The following is a 16,525-nucleotide window of genomic DNA, read 5'->3' as shown; positions in this document are numbered from 1 at the left end:
ACACTATAGGCATTTACAGGAGAACCTATGTGTCCATGTGCACTATAGGCATTTACAGGAGAATCTATGTGTCCATGCACACTATAGGCATTTACAGGAGAATCTATGTGTCCATGCACACTATAGGCATTTACAGGAGAACCTATGTGTCCATGTGCACTATAGGCATTTACAGGAGAATCTATGTGTCCATGCACACTATAGGCATTTACAGGAGAATCTATGTGTCCATGCACACTATAGGCATTTACAGGAGAACCTATGTGTCCATGCACACTATAGGCATTTACAGGAGAATCTATCTGTCCATGCACACTATAGACATTTACAGGAGAATCTATGTGTCCATGCACACTATAGGCATTTACAGGAGAATCTATGTGTCCATGCACACTATAGGCATTTACAGGAGAATCTATGTGTCCATGCACACTATAGGCATTTGCAGGAGAATCTATGTGTCCATGCACACTATATGCATTTACAGGAGAATCTATGTGTCCATGCACTCTATAGGCATTTACAGGAGAATCTATGTGTCCATGCAAACTATAGGCATTTACAGGAGAATCTATGTGTCCATGCACACTATAGGCATTTGCAGGAGAATCTATGTGTCCATGCACACTATAGGCATTTACAGGAGAATCTATGTGTCCATGCACTCTATAGGCATTTACAGGAGAATCTATGTGTCCATGCACACTATAGGCATTTACAGGAGAATCTATGTGTCCATGTACACTATAGGCATTTACAGGAGAATCTATGTGTCCATGCACACTATAGGCATTTACAGGAGAATCTATCTGTCCATGCACACTATAGGCATTTACAGGAGAATCTATGTGTCCATACACACTATAGGCATTTATAGAAGAATCTATGTGTCCATGCACACTATAGGCATTTATAGAAGAATCTATGTGTCCATGCACACTATAGGCATTTATAGAAGAATCTATGTGTCCATGCACACTATGGCTTTTTCAGGAGTTTACAGGCATATGCTCTTACAGGCAGAAAAAAAACCCCACCAAACTTGTGTTTTTGAGAGAGGAGCTTTCGAACAGAAAAGACGCCTAAGTGCCCCAAAAAAAGTGCGAAATAGAACAAAAACGAGCGAAAGAGCATGAAAAAGCTGAAAGAAGCTGGAAAACACACAAAGAAAAAAATAGGAAAAATTAGCTGAGGGGAAGATTTGTGAAAAAAAAAAAAACGCTTATGCTCAAAAAAGCTCAAGGGATCACGAAGATTCTAAAAAAAGCTCAAAAATATTGGCAAAAGAGCCCAAAAAGTACAAACTTCTTCAAGCTGAAATAAAAGCTCAATTGCCTGTAAAAGCAGCTTTTTTTTTAGCTACAGTGTGCAGGATCCCTAAAGTCTATGGGCACAATTTGGATAGAAGTCACCTTGAAGTTGTACAGGAAACTAGTGCTAAATAAGACAGCGCTCATTGACTAAAATGGGACATGACCCTACCCATATTGCAAGACCTCGCTCATTTATGAAGGTAAAATTTAAACAAATATTTTGCTCATCTTGTAAAACACTCACAGACCAAGTTACTCGCAATCCAAGTTTTTACATTATAATAAAAAAAATAGATGCGCTGTCCCTTTAAATCATGCCAAACAACTTTTGACAAATATAGTGACATCATTCAGTGATATAACTGCTCAAACACAAAACAAAATAATAATAATTAGCATATAAATGCAATCTAATATTGTGAGTCTTTCTAATATGAGTACTTTAAGTGCCAGCAATCCACGATGCAGATCCAGTGCTACACCTCCAAAGACAAACCGCACCTACTTACCAGATTGAGTGACCTGAAAACCAAGAGGTCAACAGCACATGAGTAGCAGTCAGATCCTCTGCTCTCCAGCCTCAGGCACAATATCTGTGGCTCTTTTTTCAAATTTTTCTATGTCTTGTATTGTTTCTCCTCTTTCATACCTCCCACAATTCATCCTCACAGCACTGTCATAGGAACATACCTTTTACCCGAACTCAGAATTTAATTACAATCAGATATTTGCCAAAGATCAAGTTTTTGCTTCACTAGATCAACCAAAAATGTTCAGTAATGCTGCACCATATCATTTATTAACCAGTTCTGGACTGGAAGGATTTGTCCCCTTAATGACCAGGACATTTTTTGCAATTCGGCACTGCGTTACTTTAATGGAAAATTGCGCGGTCGTGCGAAGCTGTACCTAAATAAAATTGATATATTTTTCCCCCACAAATAGAGCTTTCTTTTGGTGGTATTTGATCACAAGCGCGTTTTTTTTTTATTGTTTGCGCTATAAACAAAAAAAGAGGGACAATTCTGGAAAAAACAAACAAACAATATTTTTCACATTCTGCTATATAACATTCCCCCCCAAAAAATTAAAAATCAATTGTTTTCATCCTTTTAGGCCAATTTGTATTCTGCTACTTATTTTTGGTAAAAAAAAAATCCCATTAAGCGTATTTTGATTGGTTTGCGCAAAAGTTATCGCGTCTAAAATCTAAGGGAAAGATTTATGTCATTTTTATTTATGTATTTATTTTTTTACTAGTAATGGCGACGATCTGTGATTTTTAGCGGGAATGCGACATTGCGGTGGACAGATCGGACCCCTAACTGACATTTTTGACACTTTTGGGGGGATCAGTGACAATACTACAGTAATCAGTGCTAAAAAATATGCACTGTTACTGTACTAATGACACTGGCAGGGAAAGGGTTAACCTAGGGGTGATCAAAGTGTTAGGTGTGAGCCTAGGGGAGTGTTTTCTAACTGTGGGGGGGGAGGGACTTGTGAAATGATCACAGAGACTTGTGTTCTTATATAGGAGGATCACATGAGCTCTGTGATCATTTCAGAAACAACAACGGTCTGCTGTGTTTACAACAGCTGACCGGTGTTCTCTCTCAGCGGGGAGCGATCGCGGGTGCCCGGCGGCAGTGGTAGCCATCAGTCCTGTGGATCGGCATCCCTGATGCCTAGTGGGGGTGGGAGCGTGCCACCGGGAGTGCGTTTGCCCCCAGAAGCGCTCTCGCGGTTCACCGTACAGGTATGGCGATTCGCGTGGCCGAGCCAGCCTGCTGCAGTATATATGCAGTGGGCAGTCGGCAAGTGGTTAAGATCAACCAAACTGTTTGGGAACTGATAAAGCTGTTCTTTGGATTCCTTACCAATTTACTTCCTCCATGCAGAACTTGCAGCAGATCCTCTCACATCCTGTGCATAGCTGCCAACTGTCCCTAATTTCGAGGGACAGTCCCTGATTCAGAACAAAATCCCTCTGTCCCTCTTTCTGACTTGTATCTTAGGCAAACTTCTGGGAAAATCAGTGAGCCAATCACACAAGCAGGAAATTATGTTTCTGGGGGATGGTAAGTTCACATTCTGTGTACAGAGCACCTCCAGATAGCCATATTATATTGCACTTTACAGAAAATTACAGCGACTGCAGATTGAAAAGGAAAGGTCATTTTTATTAACATTCAATGACCCCCATGGACTACATTTTTGGGGGATTGAAAGGGTTACCCCCTCTTGGAGGGGTGCAAACTGGGTGAGGGAACTATCCAAGTGTGAAACCAAGTGGATTTTCCTCACCCAGGCCCTGGACCCCAAAGGGCTGAACATTGACCTCAACTGTTTCATTAGTGATCAGTAGTACATTAAGACTCAGTTCACACTGGGGCGGCATGACTCTGTACTACTTCGGGGGCTACTTGTGCATTCCCATGCACCACAACTTCGGAGCGACTTGCATGGACTTCACATAATGGAAGTCTATGCAAGTCGCTCCGAGGTCGCCCCGAAATAGTACAGGACCCTTTTTCTAAGTCTGAGCGACTTGTGTCGCTCCTATTAGAGCGGGTCCTGTAGCAGTCAATGGACCGCGAGGGAGCGCGACTTGTCAGGCTGACAAATCGCCTGACAAGTCGGGCTGGTGTGAATGGAGTTTCAGGATGAACAGTGGTGGTCCTACTGTTGTGTAAACGAATTATGGTGCCATTTATATTATTCTTATTTAATGTTTGCAATCCAATATATGGGTTTGTAATAGGTTCCTTGTCTATTTATTTATTGTTTATATAATTTTTATATTTTATATTTAATTTTTTACTAAAATCTTTTAACTATATTTATGGAATTTCAGTTTGTTAGAACTGAGATTAATTAATTTATATCTTAATATGTGGTTTTACAATTAATAATCTATCACCATGGCAACATATTTATGTAGTGTTTTGATTATTTTTTGTATATGTAAAATTAGTTGATACACATTATGTATTAGTATTTAATATTGTTAGCTCATTTACGTCAGGAGGCAATTGCAAGATGATTTTGCATTTAGGTCCCGGACCTAAGACCCTTCAGTTCTAACTCCCCTGTGTAGTGAATTTTCCTTCTGCTGGCCAGGAGATGTAAAGACATACAGCACTTAAGCTTCATGAGGATACATCTGATTTATTTCATTTCGGCTCACATATTTATGGGACATTTGAGAGGGAAAAACCAGTTCAAACTAGTGTACAATCCATGGGTCAGTTTAACAATAGAATATATCTACTAAAACAATACATGAAAAGGCTTTTGTTTTTCCTAACATATTGCTGTAAATGTGGGGTGTAGTGTGTCTGAAATTGCTTTTGTGGAAGGGCCGTTCCGTCTCTGCTCAGCTGTCTGATGTGTTAATATGTAAGTAATTGTCAATGTGTCTGTAATCCATATGCAAAAGTTAAGTGTCCAGGATGAATGAGATGTGTTAAATATGTAAACACTTACCAATGTGTCTGTAATCTGTATGCGGAACCTAACTGTTAAGTGTCCAGGATGAATGAGATGTGTTTAATATGTAATTGCAAGGGACCACATTCCATTGGAAAGTGGGCACTAGCTGAAATGTATCATGAAATTTAATATTTCATTAAGGCACATTGATACACTCTTTCAAATATATAATTGTGTTTACTGGATGTGGCATATAAATACTGACACGCTGAAGGAGTCTGCTGAAAATGCACAATCTCCCTAGTTCTCACATATTAATAGCACAATTTTTGTCAGTGGACCTCAGGATTGGGCTCCTTTAATTGAATATTTTAATATTGACACGTATCTTGGTTATTATATTCTGCCCTTGTCATTTCCTTGCTGGGGCGGAAGTAACTCTGTCTATCCATACGCCTTAGGATATTAGCTTAAGGGGGCGTGCTATGCGAGAAATTAAACAGCAGCAGTGTCAGTACCTGCCTACAAGTTTCTGGACGCCACGCCGTGGGTTCACGCCCTTTGACAAAGTCGGAAATGACGAAACGCGTCAGTGCGTGAACCTACGGCGTACCAGAAGTCACTGGGGGACACGAGCGGAGCAACTCCAGAAGCCTATCATCAGCGCGGAGAGGGTGAGGGTTGGCGGTATCGCCCGCAACAGTGCTCCTTAGTGACCATGATGCTGTGCAATGCTGCATATGAAACAGGAGTTTGTTTGTGAGTGCATTTCTTATTGTTTGGTGTGATGAATAAATGTATTTGTTTTTAAGCAATATCACACTAGTGCGTCCTTTATCTTTTCTTGCTGCTGAGCCATTTATGGATGGTCGGATGAGCATGGACGTATAAAGGTGCAAGGATCCTCTGGCTGTTAAGATCCAGGGTTGAGACGGGCGAATAAGAGTATAACCGGCTTTTTGATTATCAGCATCCATACGCTTGTTAGCCTTACTTGTGAGAGCGGGTGGGCCACTATATCCGGTGAGTTGCCATCCTCACTTAATGTCACGGCGGTGGATGAATCAACTTTTCTGGTGTTTCTGGTCACACATCGGTGTCTAGTATTTTGGTGGATTGGGCTTTTGAAGTGATCTTGCTCATATGAACTTTTACAAGCATCTTTATTTTTGGAAATGTCATTTTATATGATCGACTGTTTTTTATAAATGAAGTGTATCATATGCTATCATTTGTGTCTGCGCTACTAATACTTTATTCTGAATTCCATTTGGGATTTGAGTGGAGTGTTGTGTTTGTTATATTCAATTACAATATGATTTGTGTCGCAATTGTACATGCTATATTATTATTATTTATTTATTTTTCCTATTTTTTTTTCTTCACATGAAAGTGGAGTTACTTTTCAAAGTAGAACTGAATGCAACATTTTTTCACTGTGGATCGAGTCCCATTTGGAAGACTTACCTTCACTTCCTGTCCCATAGCCATAACAGGAAGTGAGAGGAAATCCCTCCAAACTGAAAAAATCCCTGATAGTCACCAGGGTCAATTGATATATGTAATATTCATTCAGAACAAAGTCCCTCTTTCCTCACCATTAGTCCCTCATTTGGTTTGATCTGTATAGTTGTATATAAAATGCACTATTCATCTTTCAAAAAGTGTTTCCAAGTGCTAAACCTTTCATCCAATTTCTCAATTGCTGCATTTGTAAATTCCAAAATCCAATATAAATGAATAGTATTGATAAAGAAAAAGCACTTGTGGGTTTAAACAATCATTTTTTTTTTCTTTATATAATTCTCCTTTACGGGGGGGGGGGGGGGGGGACACAACATTTTTTATTGTGGATAAAGTCACATTTGGAAGACTTCCCTTTACTTCCTGTCCCATAGCCTTAACAGGAAGTGAGGGGAAATCCCCCCAAACTTAGGGAAATTCCTGATAGTCACTTGATATATGTAATTTTTCCTGTTCTGATGGCCACACAAAATCTCAATTTCTTTTTTACTTTCACCCCTGACACATTTTTGTGCTTAAAATTATTTTTTCGATATATAGCAGGTCTTTAAAGTGTGTCTATAAGTACAGACTAGCCAGATTTAACCATTGCGCAGTCGTGCGATGCTGTACCCAAATCAAATTGATGTCCTTTTTGTTCCCACAAATAGAGCTTTCTTTTGGTGTAATTTGATCACCTGTTTTTATTTTTTTGCGCTATAAACAAAAAAGAGCAACAATTCTGAAAAAAAAAAACATTATTTCTCACATTCTGCTATATAACATTCCCAATAATAAAAATTTAAAAATCATATTTTTTCACCATTTTAGGCCAATTTGTATTCTGCTACACATTTTTGGTAAAAAAAAATCCCAATAAGCGTATTTTGATCGGTACGTGCGAAAGTTATTGCGTCTACAAACTAGGGTAAAGATTTATGTCATTTTTTTTTTCAACTAGTAGTGGCGGCGATCTGCGATTTTTAGCGGGACTGCGAAATTGCGGACAGATCAGACCCCTAACTGACATTTTTTACACTTTTGGGGGGACCAGTGTAATTACAGTACTACAGTAATCGGTGCTAAAAATATGCACTGCTATTGTAATAATGACACTGGCGGGGAAGGGGTTAAGTAGTAAAAACCCCTTCTTTTTCTTTTTTGTCTTTTCTACCAGGGGAAGGGGTTAACCCAGGGGTCATCAAAGGGTTAAATGTGAGCCTAGGAGGTATTTTCTAACTGTATGGGGGATGGGACTTGTGGAATCAACACAGAGACCTGTGATCCTAAAGAGGAGGATCACAGGCTCTCTGTGTTTATTTCAGAGAGAACAACGGTCTGCTGTGTTTACAACAGCAGACTGTTATTCTCTCTCAGCGGGGAGCGATCTCGGGTGTCGGCAGCAGTCGCGGCCGCCGGTCCCGTGGATCAGCTTCCACGCTTCCTTATGATGTGGGGGGTAACTCATACGTTGGTTCGCACAGCCGAGCCAGCCTGCCGCCGTATATCTGCGGTAGGTTGTTGGCAAGTGGTTAAAGTTTAACTGAAGATAGAGGAGAATGAAAAGGGATAAGAACAGGTTTAAATTGCTGCCTGTGTCCCTGTTAGGGAGATTCACCTTCCCTATTTGTCTTTTTTTATGCATTCTTTATTTTTATTTTTTTGTTATGAAAAGGCTTTTTATGGTTTTTACATAGGGGCAAACTACCAAAATCAAAATACATTACAGGCCACCCGAAAAGTGGGTGTACAAAAAGTATGAACATAGAATCAGGGAGAAAAAAGCACCTTATATACAGGTGTAGCAGGATTCCCAGCCGTCGTGCTGGATATGGGTCCCCCTTGGCCATTGGGTGCAACAAAAGTACCCTAGTGCATGCTCCTTCAAGTGTGAGTGCTGAGACAATGATCAGTCCAGTATCTTTGGGTTTTTAGGTTTATTTGAGAACTTGGATGGGAGAAGGGAATGAGTGGAATACTCCTCTGGCTCAACTATGCACAATTTTCTAGGGGCAACTGAAAACACTTCTTGGCGCTGACTTGACGCTGACTAGATGCCAGTCAACGCCGGTTGACGCTGGTTAACGCTGGCTTGCTGCCTGTTAACTCCAAACCGACCTTGAACTGCTTTCTCACAAAGAAGTCCTTTTTTTTTAGCTCCCTAAGCACTCCTTGCTGAGTCAGCTACTTGTACTGCTGCTGCACTGCTAAACACTTCAGGGCCCACACTGGCACCCCCTTTCTCTCTCTTATCTTCAGGGATTCAACACTGGCACCCCCTTTCTCTAAACCTTCTCTTCAGGTTAGCTGGCTCCTGGATCCTGGACCCTTGACCTTCTGGAGTGGTCCTCTCTCCTAGGCAGACCCCTGGGCAGTCTCAAGTACTCACGATACTGCTTTCCCCAAAACTTCTGCTCAGCAGCTCCACTCGGTCTACAGCACTCTGGATCCCTCTCTGCAGCCCAGCTCAACCTTCGTCCTCTAGGCCGACCACCCAGGACACTCTCACTTGAGCTGACAGGAGGCGAGACAGCCGTCACCCTCCTCCTGGGACTCTGCTTCCTGCCAAAGACGCTCTGTCATGTGCCCCCCTCAGACTTATACCCCATCCCAGGATGCATTGCGGCAGAATCTGCCTTCTGGGATAGATACAAGCCCTGGTGTACTATTGGCTAGGTTTCCTCGACTGTCCAATAAGAACCCTCATTGGACACAGTGGGGAGACTACCTAGACTAGACTAGCAGACACCATGGAAAGCACATGACAGCCTAACAGATGATCAGACCCTCCTGATATGCAGACAGGGCCACCCATATGCTTCCCCCTAGCACCTACCTAGGAGGGTGCTACACAGGCAATTATGAAAATAATGTTAACACGGAACAATTAGCACCCGCCCAGTAGTGTAAATAACCAGTCTAGTCACCACCCACAACAGCAAGCTGTGAGGATGGTTCCACTTGTGTCTCCCAATGGTGACCACTTCCCTGTACCTTTCACCCATCTAAAGCAAAACTCAACATGTCACTCCTAGGTCCACAAACAAACAAAAAAGGAAAAACTAAATGGGAGGGGTATTGTTTTGGGTTGGGGTTGTGGTTGGGGTTGGGGTGGGGGGGTGGGGGAGGTTATTGGGCAGACTTCAGTGTCCACCTGTCAACAAACGGCTGGTATTCTCAAATCTGCTTACATGTCTGAATGGACCTCATAGCCCATTGTAAAAGAAGAAGACTGCCCTGAAAAAAATACATCCAAATTCGTTAGTGCAGGTATATTCAAGCCAGTAGAATCAGGTCCTATTATACCTATTTGTCTCGATGACCATTATCACCAAAGCAAAAGTGAAAAAGAATTTGAGATTTTAAGTTGCCACCAGAACAGGAAAAATTACATATAAGTGAAAAAGTGCATAAACTGTGCTAACCAATCCGTATATAAGCTGCTAGCACAAACAACTGACAAATAGGTTGATGAAAATATAAAAAGTGAAAAAAAGTGCAGCGCTATGATATAAAGGAACTGCAACAGTTCTCAATACAAAGGAAAATAACAAATAAGGTTAATAGACATTCAAGTCTGTAAATGAATGCAATTAAAAGTTCATAATGAAGTTCCAATGGTAAGTGCAAGTTTGATAATCCAAAACGAGAAGGTGAATCCTGATAATGATGTCCCGTCACCAACACCAAATAAAAAATGCGCTCACCAGACATTGTTGACCCAAAATACCATATAGCATGAGGGTCAAAAGAGCTCTTAGGTTGATGTAGGATTCCTTAAAGCGAACTGCAACCACGGATGTCTCCCAGGTGTGTATCCAGCAGGGTGAATGGAAAGGATGACTCACAATTATCCAGACCCATATGGAAGTAAACAAAAGGAAACAAACATAGTGTAAAACCCCAATAATAAATTTATTAAAAAAGGGAAGAAACACTCACAAACATTCCAGTGGTAGAGGCAGAAAAAAATGCAAGTCTGGCTATACAAGCACGATCCTGATGCATTTCGTCCCACAGGACATTCTCAAAGGATTTGACCAGCCTTTTTCTGCCTCTACCACTGGAATGTTTGTGAGTGTTTCTTCCCTTTTTTAATAAATTCATTTTAAGGAATCCTACATCACCCTAAGAGCTCTTTTGACCCTCATGCTATATGGTATTTTGGGTCAACAACGTCTGGTGAGCGCATTTTTTATTTGGTGTTGGTGACGGGACATCATTATCAGGATTCACCTTCTCGTTTTGGATTATCCAACTTGCACTTACCGTTGGAACTTCATTATGAACTTTTAATTGCATTCATTTACAGAATTGAATGTCTATTTACCTTATTTGTTCTTTTCCTTTGTATTGAGAACTGTTGCAGTTCCTTTATATCATAGCATTGCACTTTTTTTCACTTTTAACATTACATATATCAAGTGACCCTAGTGACTATCAAGGATTTCCCTCAGTTTGGAGTGATTTCCGCTCAATTCCTGTTATGGCTATGGGACAGGAAGTGAAGGGAAGCCTTCCAAATGGGACTGTATCCACAATGAAAAATGTTATGTTCAGTATTACCTTAAGTGCTTTATTCCTCATCATATGATGTAGCCATTTACTAATAAATGATGTTTCCAAAAATTTAAAATACTGAAAATTGTGACAGGTTAATAATTAAAGTGTTTGTAGCCCTTAAAAAACCCCCCAAAAAAACAGATCCTGTTCCCTTAAGCATAAATAACAGCATAGTGCTTGTGCTGTGTAATTTGACCCCTTCTATCACCTAAAAAACTTGGCTGATCCTGCCTGGCTTTACACTCCCCCCTGTAAACTGACCATGGTTTATCCTGGCTGCTGAGTCCTGACATCATGGTCAGATTATGTTCCTCAATCATCCGCAGCCCTGCTCTGTCCTCTCCTCCCCCCTCCCCCCCTGCCCTTCCCTCCCTGCTCGTCTGCTCTGTGTCAGAGCCGCCCCCTCCCGTCCTGCTGCTAAAATAACTACAATAAAAACATCCCAACCCCTACATTTATCTGACACTGCAGACTTATTCTCTGCGCTCAGACTGTCTCTGTGCTCCCCTAGTGTTGGTCTTGGATCTTCATGCATCATACTCCTGAGACTGGAAGAGAGCATTGTGGGAACTGTAGTGTTCTAAAAGATATTACTGCACTGCTAAACTGTTTGTGGACTACGCCTCCCAGCAGGCCATTCGCTCCAGGGGAGAATTGTGAGAGAAACTATAAGGGGATCTGCTAACCAGGCCCGCGCTCTCTTGCTTCCCGGGATCCATCATGTGTGCATCGGTCCCCCGCAGAGAGAGAGAGGACTGTGGCCTACTGCACGCCACCCAGCCACCTGCAGACTCAACCCAGGTGGGGCAGACGCTACGTCGTGGACATCCCTGAAGCATCACTGATCAGAGTCGCTGAGACTAACTGAATCAGCAGAGCACAGCCATCTCAGTGTCTCACAGCGTGAAGAGGTGACTTTGCTTGTTCTTCCAGGAGTTATAAGAGGGTCATTAGGATTGGTGAGAGAGCACCTGCTCAAAGTCTAGTTATCAATTGCTACAGCATCTCTTGAACACTGTATACAGACACCATACATTTGGATCAGTTAGTGGATTATGATTAATTAGAACCAGCTATCTTGCCTTGCCTGTCTCACGCTGTGCTACACTTGGGAATCATTTGTTCTTTGAGCTCCAACTGCCGGGTAAGATAATAGCAAGGCCTTGCATTGTGAACATTGATATTTTATTGCTTTCATAGGGGATACACTACTGGTATCTAGATTACCTCATCTCTGATTAGGATACAGGTACTATAGGCCAGCCTGGGGTTCCCCTCTAGTAGGAGTATTTCTTCTAGCAATTCATAGTTTTCTGAGAGATTCATTCACTTACTGTCTGATACTGTGTATATCGGTGTTATTTGCTTGTTACTATAACTGGTTATTTAACTGCTCTCTTAGTATTATTTCAACTAAGTCCTGGTGGTTTACCTAGAGCCTAGTTAAATAATATCTCATTTAAACCTTCCTTTTGAGTAAAGTAAATCTAAAGAGTTAAAACAGATTTGCATTGTGTCATTCAAAGGTATACACAACACGTCTGAATCTAGAGTGTCAGGAGAGCTGGACAGTTTACAGGGTCAAAGCGGCACAGAAGAACATGCAACTACAAGCAACCCCCAAGAGGGCAGTGCTACATATAAAAAATATGCCGATCTGTACCTTTATTAGAGCATCTCCCAGCGCTCATGCGACTCCTCGGCTCTCTCTCCTCCCCTCCTCTCCAGCTGATGTCAGCATGAGTGCTCCTCCCCACCAGCTATAGCTGTCAGCCGGGCAGAGGAGAGAGCCGAGGAGTCAAGTGAGTGCCGGGAGACACTCCTAGATAGGTACAGATTGGCATATTTATTTACAGTATATAACACAGACACAGGGGCACATAACGTTATGTTACAGAGGGGATTGGATGTTTTTATTATGTTAACACCACTTTAAGGTGAACTACACCTTGAATACAGAATAATAAAATGCCATGCCTAGAGCATATCCAGCCTATGCAGGCTATTAAATCATAATTTTGCATTTACTGACAATAGACATTAGCCTATACATTTTCCCCTTTTACTGGGTTAGAGCAGTTGAATAAACGCAAGATGGTTGACTATTGGCTACTGTGTTTTGTGCGTTATTCTTCTCTCTTATTGCATATACAGCATGTGTACTGTTCCTGACATTAGTATTGTTGATGTCTTGCAGGCCTCTACCACACTGGAATATGGGCGGATAGTGATCTACACTACCAGTCTGCGTGTGGTGAGAAACACATTTGAAAGGTGTGAAATGGTGAGGAAGATCTTTCAGAATCACAGAGTAAAGTTTGAAGAGAAGAATATTGCTCTGAATGGTGATTATGGAAAAGAGCTGGATGATAGATGTCGCCGGGTATCGGAATTGCCATCTCTGCCCGTTGTATTCATTGATGGTCATTATCTCGGGGTGAGTTGCTATAATGATAGTATGATTTTTGTTACGTTTTATGGCTTTTAAACTTTTTCACCCAACACAAGACAGAACAAATCAATGTATTTAAATTAAACTTTAACTATGTTAACCCTTGGAGCCGGTGCCTCCAGGCCCTTTAAGGGGTTTATAATCCCGGGAGGCAGGGCGGGGTTTATGATCATGGCACATGATTGGCTGTCTGTTAGCTTTCTGCTAGCCACCGGTACCTGTGTCGGGAGCCCGCAGGAAGCGCGCTCTCATAACAGCTGTATTTGCACTAATGCATGCAAATATACAGCCGCTCTGCGACACGGCCCACCCACCCACGGAGAAGCCTCATATTTGTGTGCGGTGGGTGCCAGGGGGGTTAGGCATTAAATAACATTTTTGAATGGTTTCGTTTTTTTTTTTATTTATTAAAAGGGACAGTGATAAGAAAGTTTGTAGGAGTAGGTTGAAACTATTTTTTCTAATTTCCAACAGTGTTCATCTTTTTTGTTCAGTAAAGTCCATTCATTTTCAAACTTGAATGGTATAAACAAAATTTTGAAGTACTTTTAAATAACATACGTCAAGTTATCGAATATTCGCAAAATCTATTTAAAGCAGAAGTACAGCCTAATACCTTAAATTTTTACCCTGCAATCATTCTTGTCAGCTGAGTTCAGCCTTATTTGTAAAATAAAAAAATCCCAGTTTTTCTACCTTTATTTTGCAGTATTTAGTGCTGTCACATGACTTCAATTCCTCTTCCTGCTGAGTCCAAAAGCAGCAAGTGGGTGTGGTTACTGAAAGCTAGTGATATCACTTCCAGTGATGCAACTGTCAGTGTAGCTGGAAGTGCTCCGGGGGCTCAGTTTGCAGTCTACAATGATCACTATACATTAAAGGAATAGTACATGCAACCACACTTACAGTATGCTGGCCATACACTAGCCAAAAAATCATTCGAAAATCTGTAATTTGTTCCGTTCGTTCATTTTTCGTCCAGTAAATGGGCACAAATATAAAATTGGTTTTAACTTTTTAGAGCTGAAAAATCAAAGGTTATTGTGTTTCTTGCCCAAACTGTTTGCACTAGGTATATGAGACAAAACAAATGAAACAAAAGTTTATAAGCTTTATCGCTAAATTAACCTGTTTCTGGATGAGCCGTCATAATATTTTGTGTGCATACAGTACATGGAAGTTATTGACACACACAAGTACTTTATATGCAGTTCTTCAAGATTTACTGTATGTGATTGTGGAGGTAGTATATTATCTAGAGGAGTTTTTACTGGTTGGTGAATCTGTTAGCCGCTTTTACAGTTTTGAAATTTAGAAATTGAAGGTTAATCCTTGAAAATGCAATCCTTGCAATTTCCTAAACTTATTCTGAGGGGTGCATTGCAGCAGAGAGAGAGACTTGGGACAGCACGATATTAGGAACAGTTTATGTGAGTTCTGAAATCAGTTAAAGAGATTCTGTGTGCCCAGAGGTTCCTGCACATGCCTACTGCATTCCTCTGTATCTTTGCATCTGGGAAATTACCTAAAGTTCCTGCACTATTATAATGACACAGTAAAGTATCTGGAATGGGGTGCACCACATTATCTAAGCCGTTAGAGTGAAAAAGAAACTAGCGCAGCTCTGCTTCTAATTAACAGAGGGAATACAAAAGTTATCCATATAGAAAACTGTCATAGATTTCCGCCAGGTGTGACCCCGGCATATGAGATGCAAGCTATAAGAAGACAGCTCCCACCCCTCTCTCTTTTTGTGCAGCAATTACACTACACAGGCAGAGTCTGCAGGGTTAACAATACTCTTCTGCCCTTCTACTCTGAGCCCAGCAGGGTTGGAGACCGCAGAGAGATTGGAGCATGCAACTCCAGCTCTCATGTTCTCTTTGCTGTCCATCACAGTTAGGTGGGATCAGAGAACTGATCACTACTAAATAAGAAAAGGGGGCTTCTCCCCTCTTTTGTTAAATAATATCAGCATCTGTTCAGTTTTTATGTTTGGAAGCATGGAGCAAGAATTTTCCATACCTTCTAATTGGCCAGTGAGGCCAAGGCCCCTTTCACATGGGCTTTCCAATCAGATCCGCCTGTCAGTTTTTCAGACCTGATCGGATGCTCCATGCACCTCTATAGGGCAGCGGATGTCAGCGGTGATGTTGGCTGACACCCGCTGTCCTCTGATCCGATCCTGTCCGTGAAATCCAGACAGATAGAAACCCTATTTTCCATCCGTCTGGAGCAGGCCCGGACTGGGACAAAAAATAGGCCCGGGCATTTTAGACAGCCTTTTTGTTTTTTTTATTTAAACCAAATTACAAATAATGACAGCTAACGGTTCCTCACTGTCTTTTAGTTCTATTTAGCCTGTTACAGTCACTGATTAATTGCAGTCACTGCTCACTGATTGCTAGAGGTTACTGCACATTTTTACCGCTAACCCATTGGTGACTGGGGAGGGGGGGGGTGTGATCAGTGGCAGTACTGGGGGGATGAATCGAGTGGCTGTGCTGGGGGGGAGGGGTGAATTCAGTGGCAGTGCTGGGGGGGAAGGAATGAGTGGCAGTGCTGGGGGAGGGGGTGTGAATTGAGTGGCAGTGCTGGGGAGAGGGTGTGTGAATTGAGTGGCAGTGCTGGGGGGGGAAGGAATGAGTGGCAGTGCTGAGGAGGGGGTGTGAATTGAGTGGCAGTGCTGGGGAGGGGTTGTGTGAATTAAGTGTCAATGCTGGGGGGGGAGGGGTGGTAAGGAATGAGTGGCAGTGCTGGAGTAGGGGGGGGGGGATTGGATGGGATCAGTGGCAGTGTGGAAGGAGGGTGGGATAAGTGGCAGTGAGGGGAGATGGGATGAGTGGCATTGCTGGTGGTTTGTTGGGATGAGTGGCAGTGCTGGGGGGGGGGGGGGTTTGATGGGATCAGTGACAGGGTGGGATCAGTGGCAGTGTGGGGGGTGGGGTGAGTGGCAGTGATGGGGGGATAAGTTGAGTGGCAGTGCAAGCCAGTAGTTGGGATGATTAGCAGTGCTGGTGGGGGTGATGGGATCAGTGGCAGTGCTGGGGGGGTGAAATCAGTGGCAGTACTGGGGGGGGGGTTGGATGGGATCAGTGGCAGTGTGAAGAGAGGGTGAAATTAGTGGCAGTGTAGGGGGGATAGTATGAGCGACAGTACAAGAGGAGGGTAGGATGACTGGTAGTGCTGGTGGCATGTTGGGATGAGTGGCAGTGCTGAGGGGGGTGAGATCAGTGGCAGTAATGGGGGGGATTGAATA

The 16,525-nt window shown here is 42.3% G+C and overlaps 1 protein-coding gene across 1 annotated transcript in view; it reads left to right on the top strand.

Annotated features, from left to right (window-relative positions):
- Nucleotides 1–16,525, top strand: part of GRXCR1 (glutaredoxin and cysteine rich domain containing 1) — a gene marked incomplete at both ends in the record, with an annotated part of 83,695 nt that overhangs the window by 46,094 nt on the left and 21,076 nt on the right. The window contains one exon of the mRNA XM_082249520.1: nt 13,012–13,251. Coding sequence (XP_082105646.1) covers nt 13,012–13,251 — 240 coding nt within the window. The remainder of the gene's footprint in view (nt 1–13,011; nt 13,252–16,525) is intronic.

This window comes from Pelophylax lessonae (assembly GCF_965119305.1).
Source record: "Pelophylax lessonae genome assembly, chromosome: 1".
Lineage (NCBI taxonomy): Eukaryota > Metazoa > Chordata > Amphibia > Anura > Ranidae > Pelophylax > Pelophylax lessonae.
This window is presented reverse-complemented; position numbering and strand designations above follow the sequence as displayed.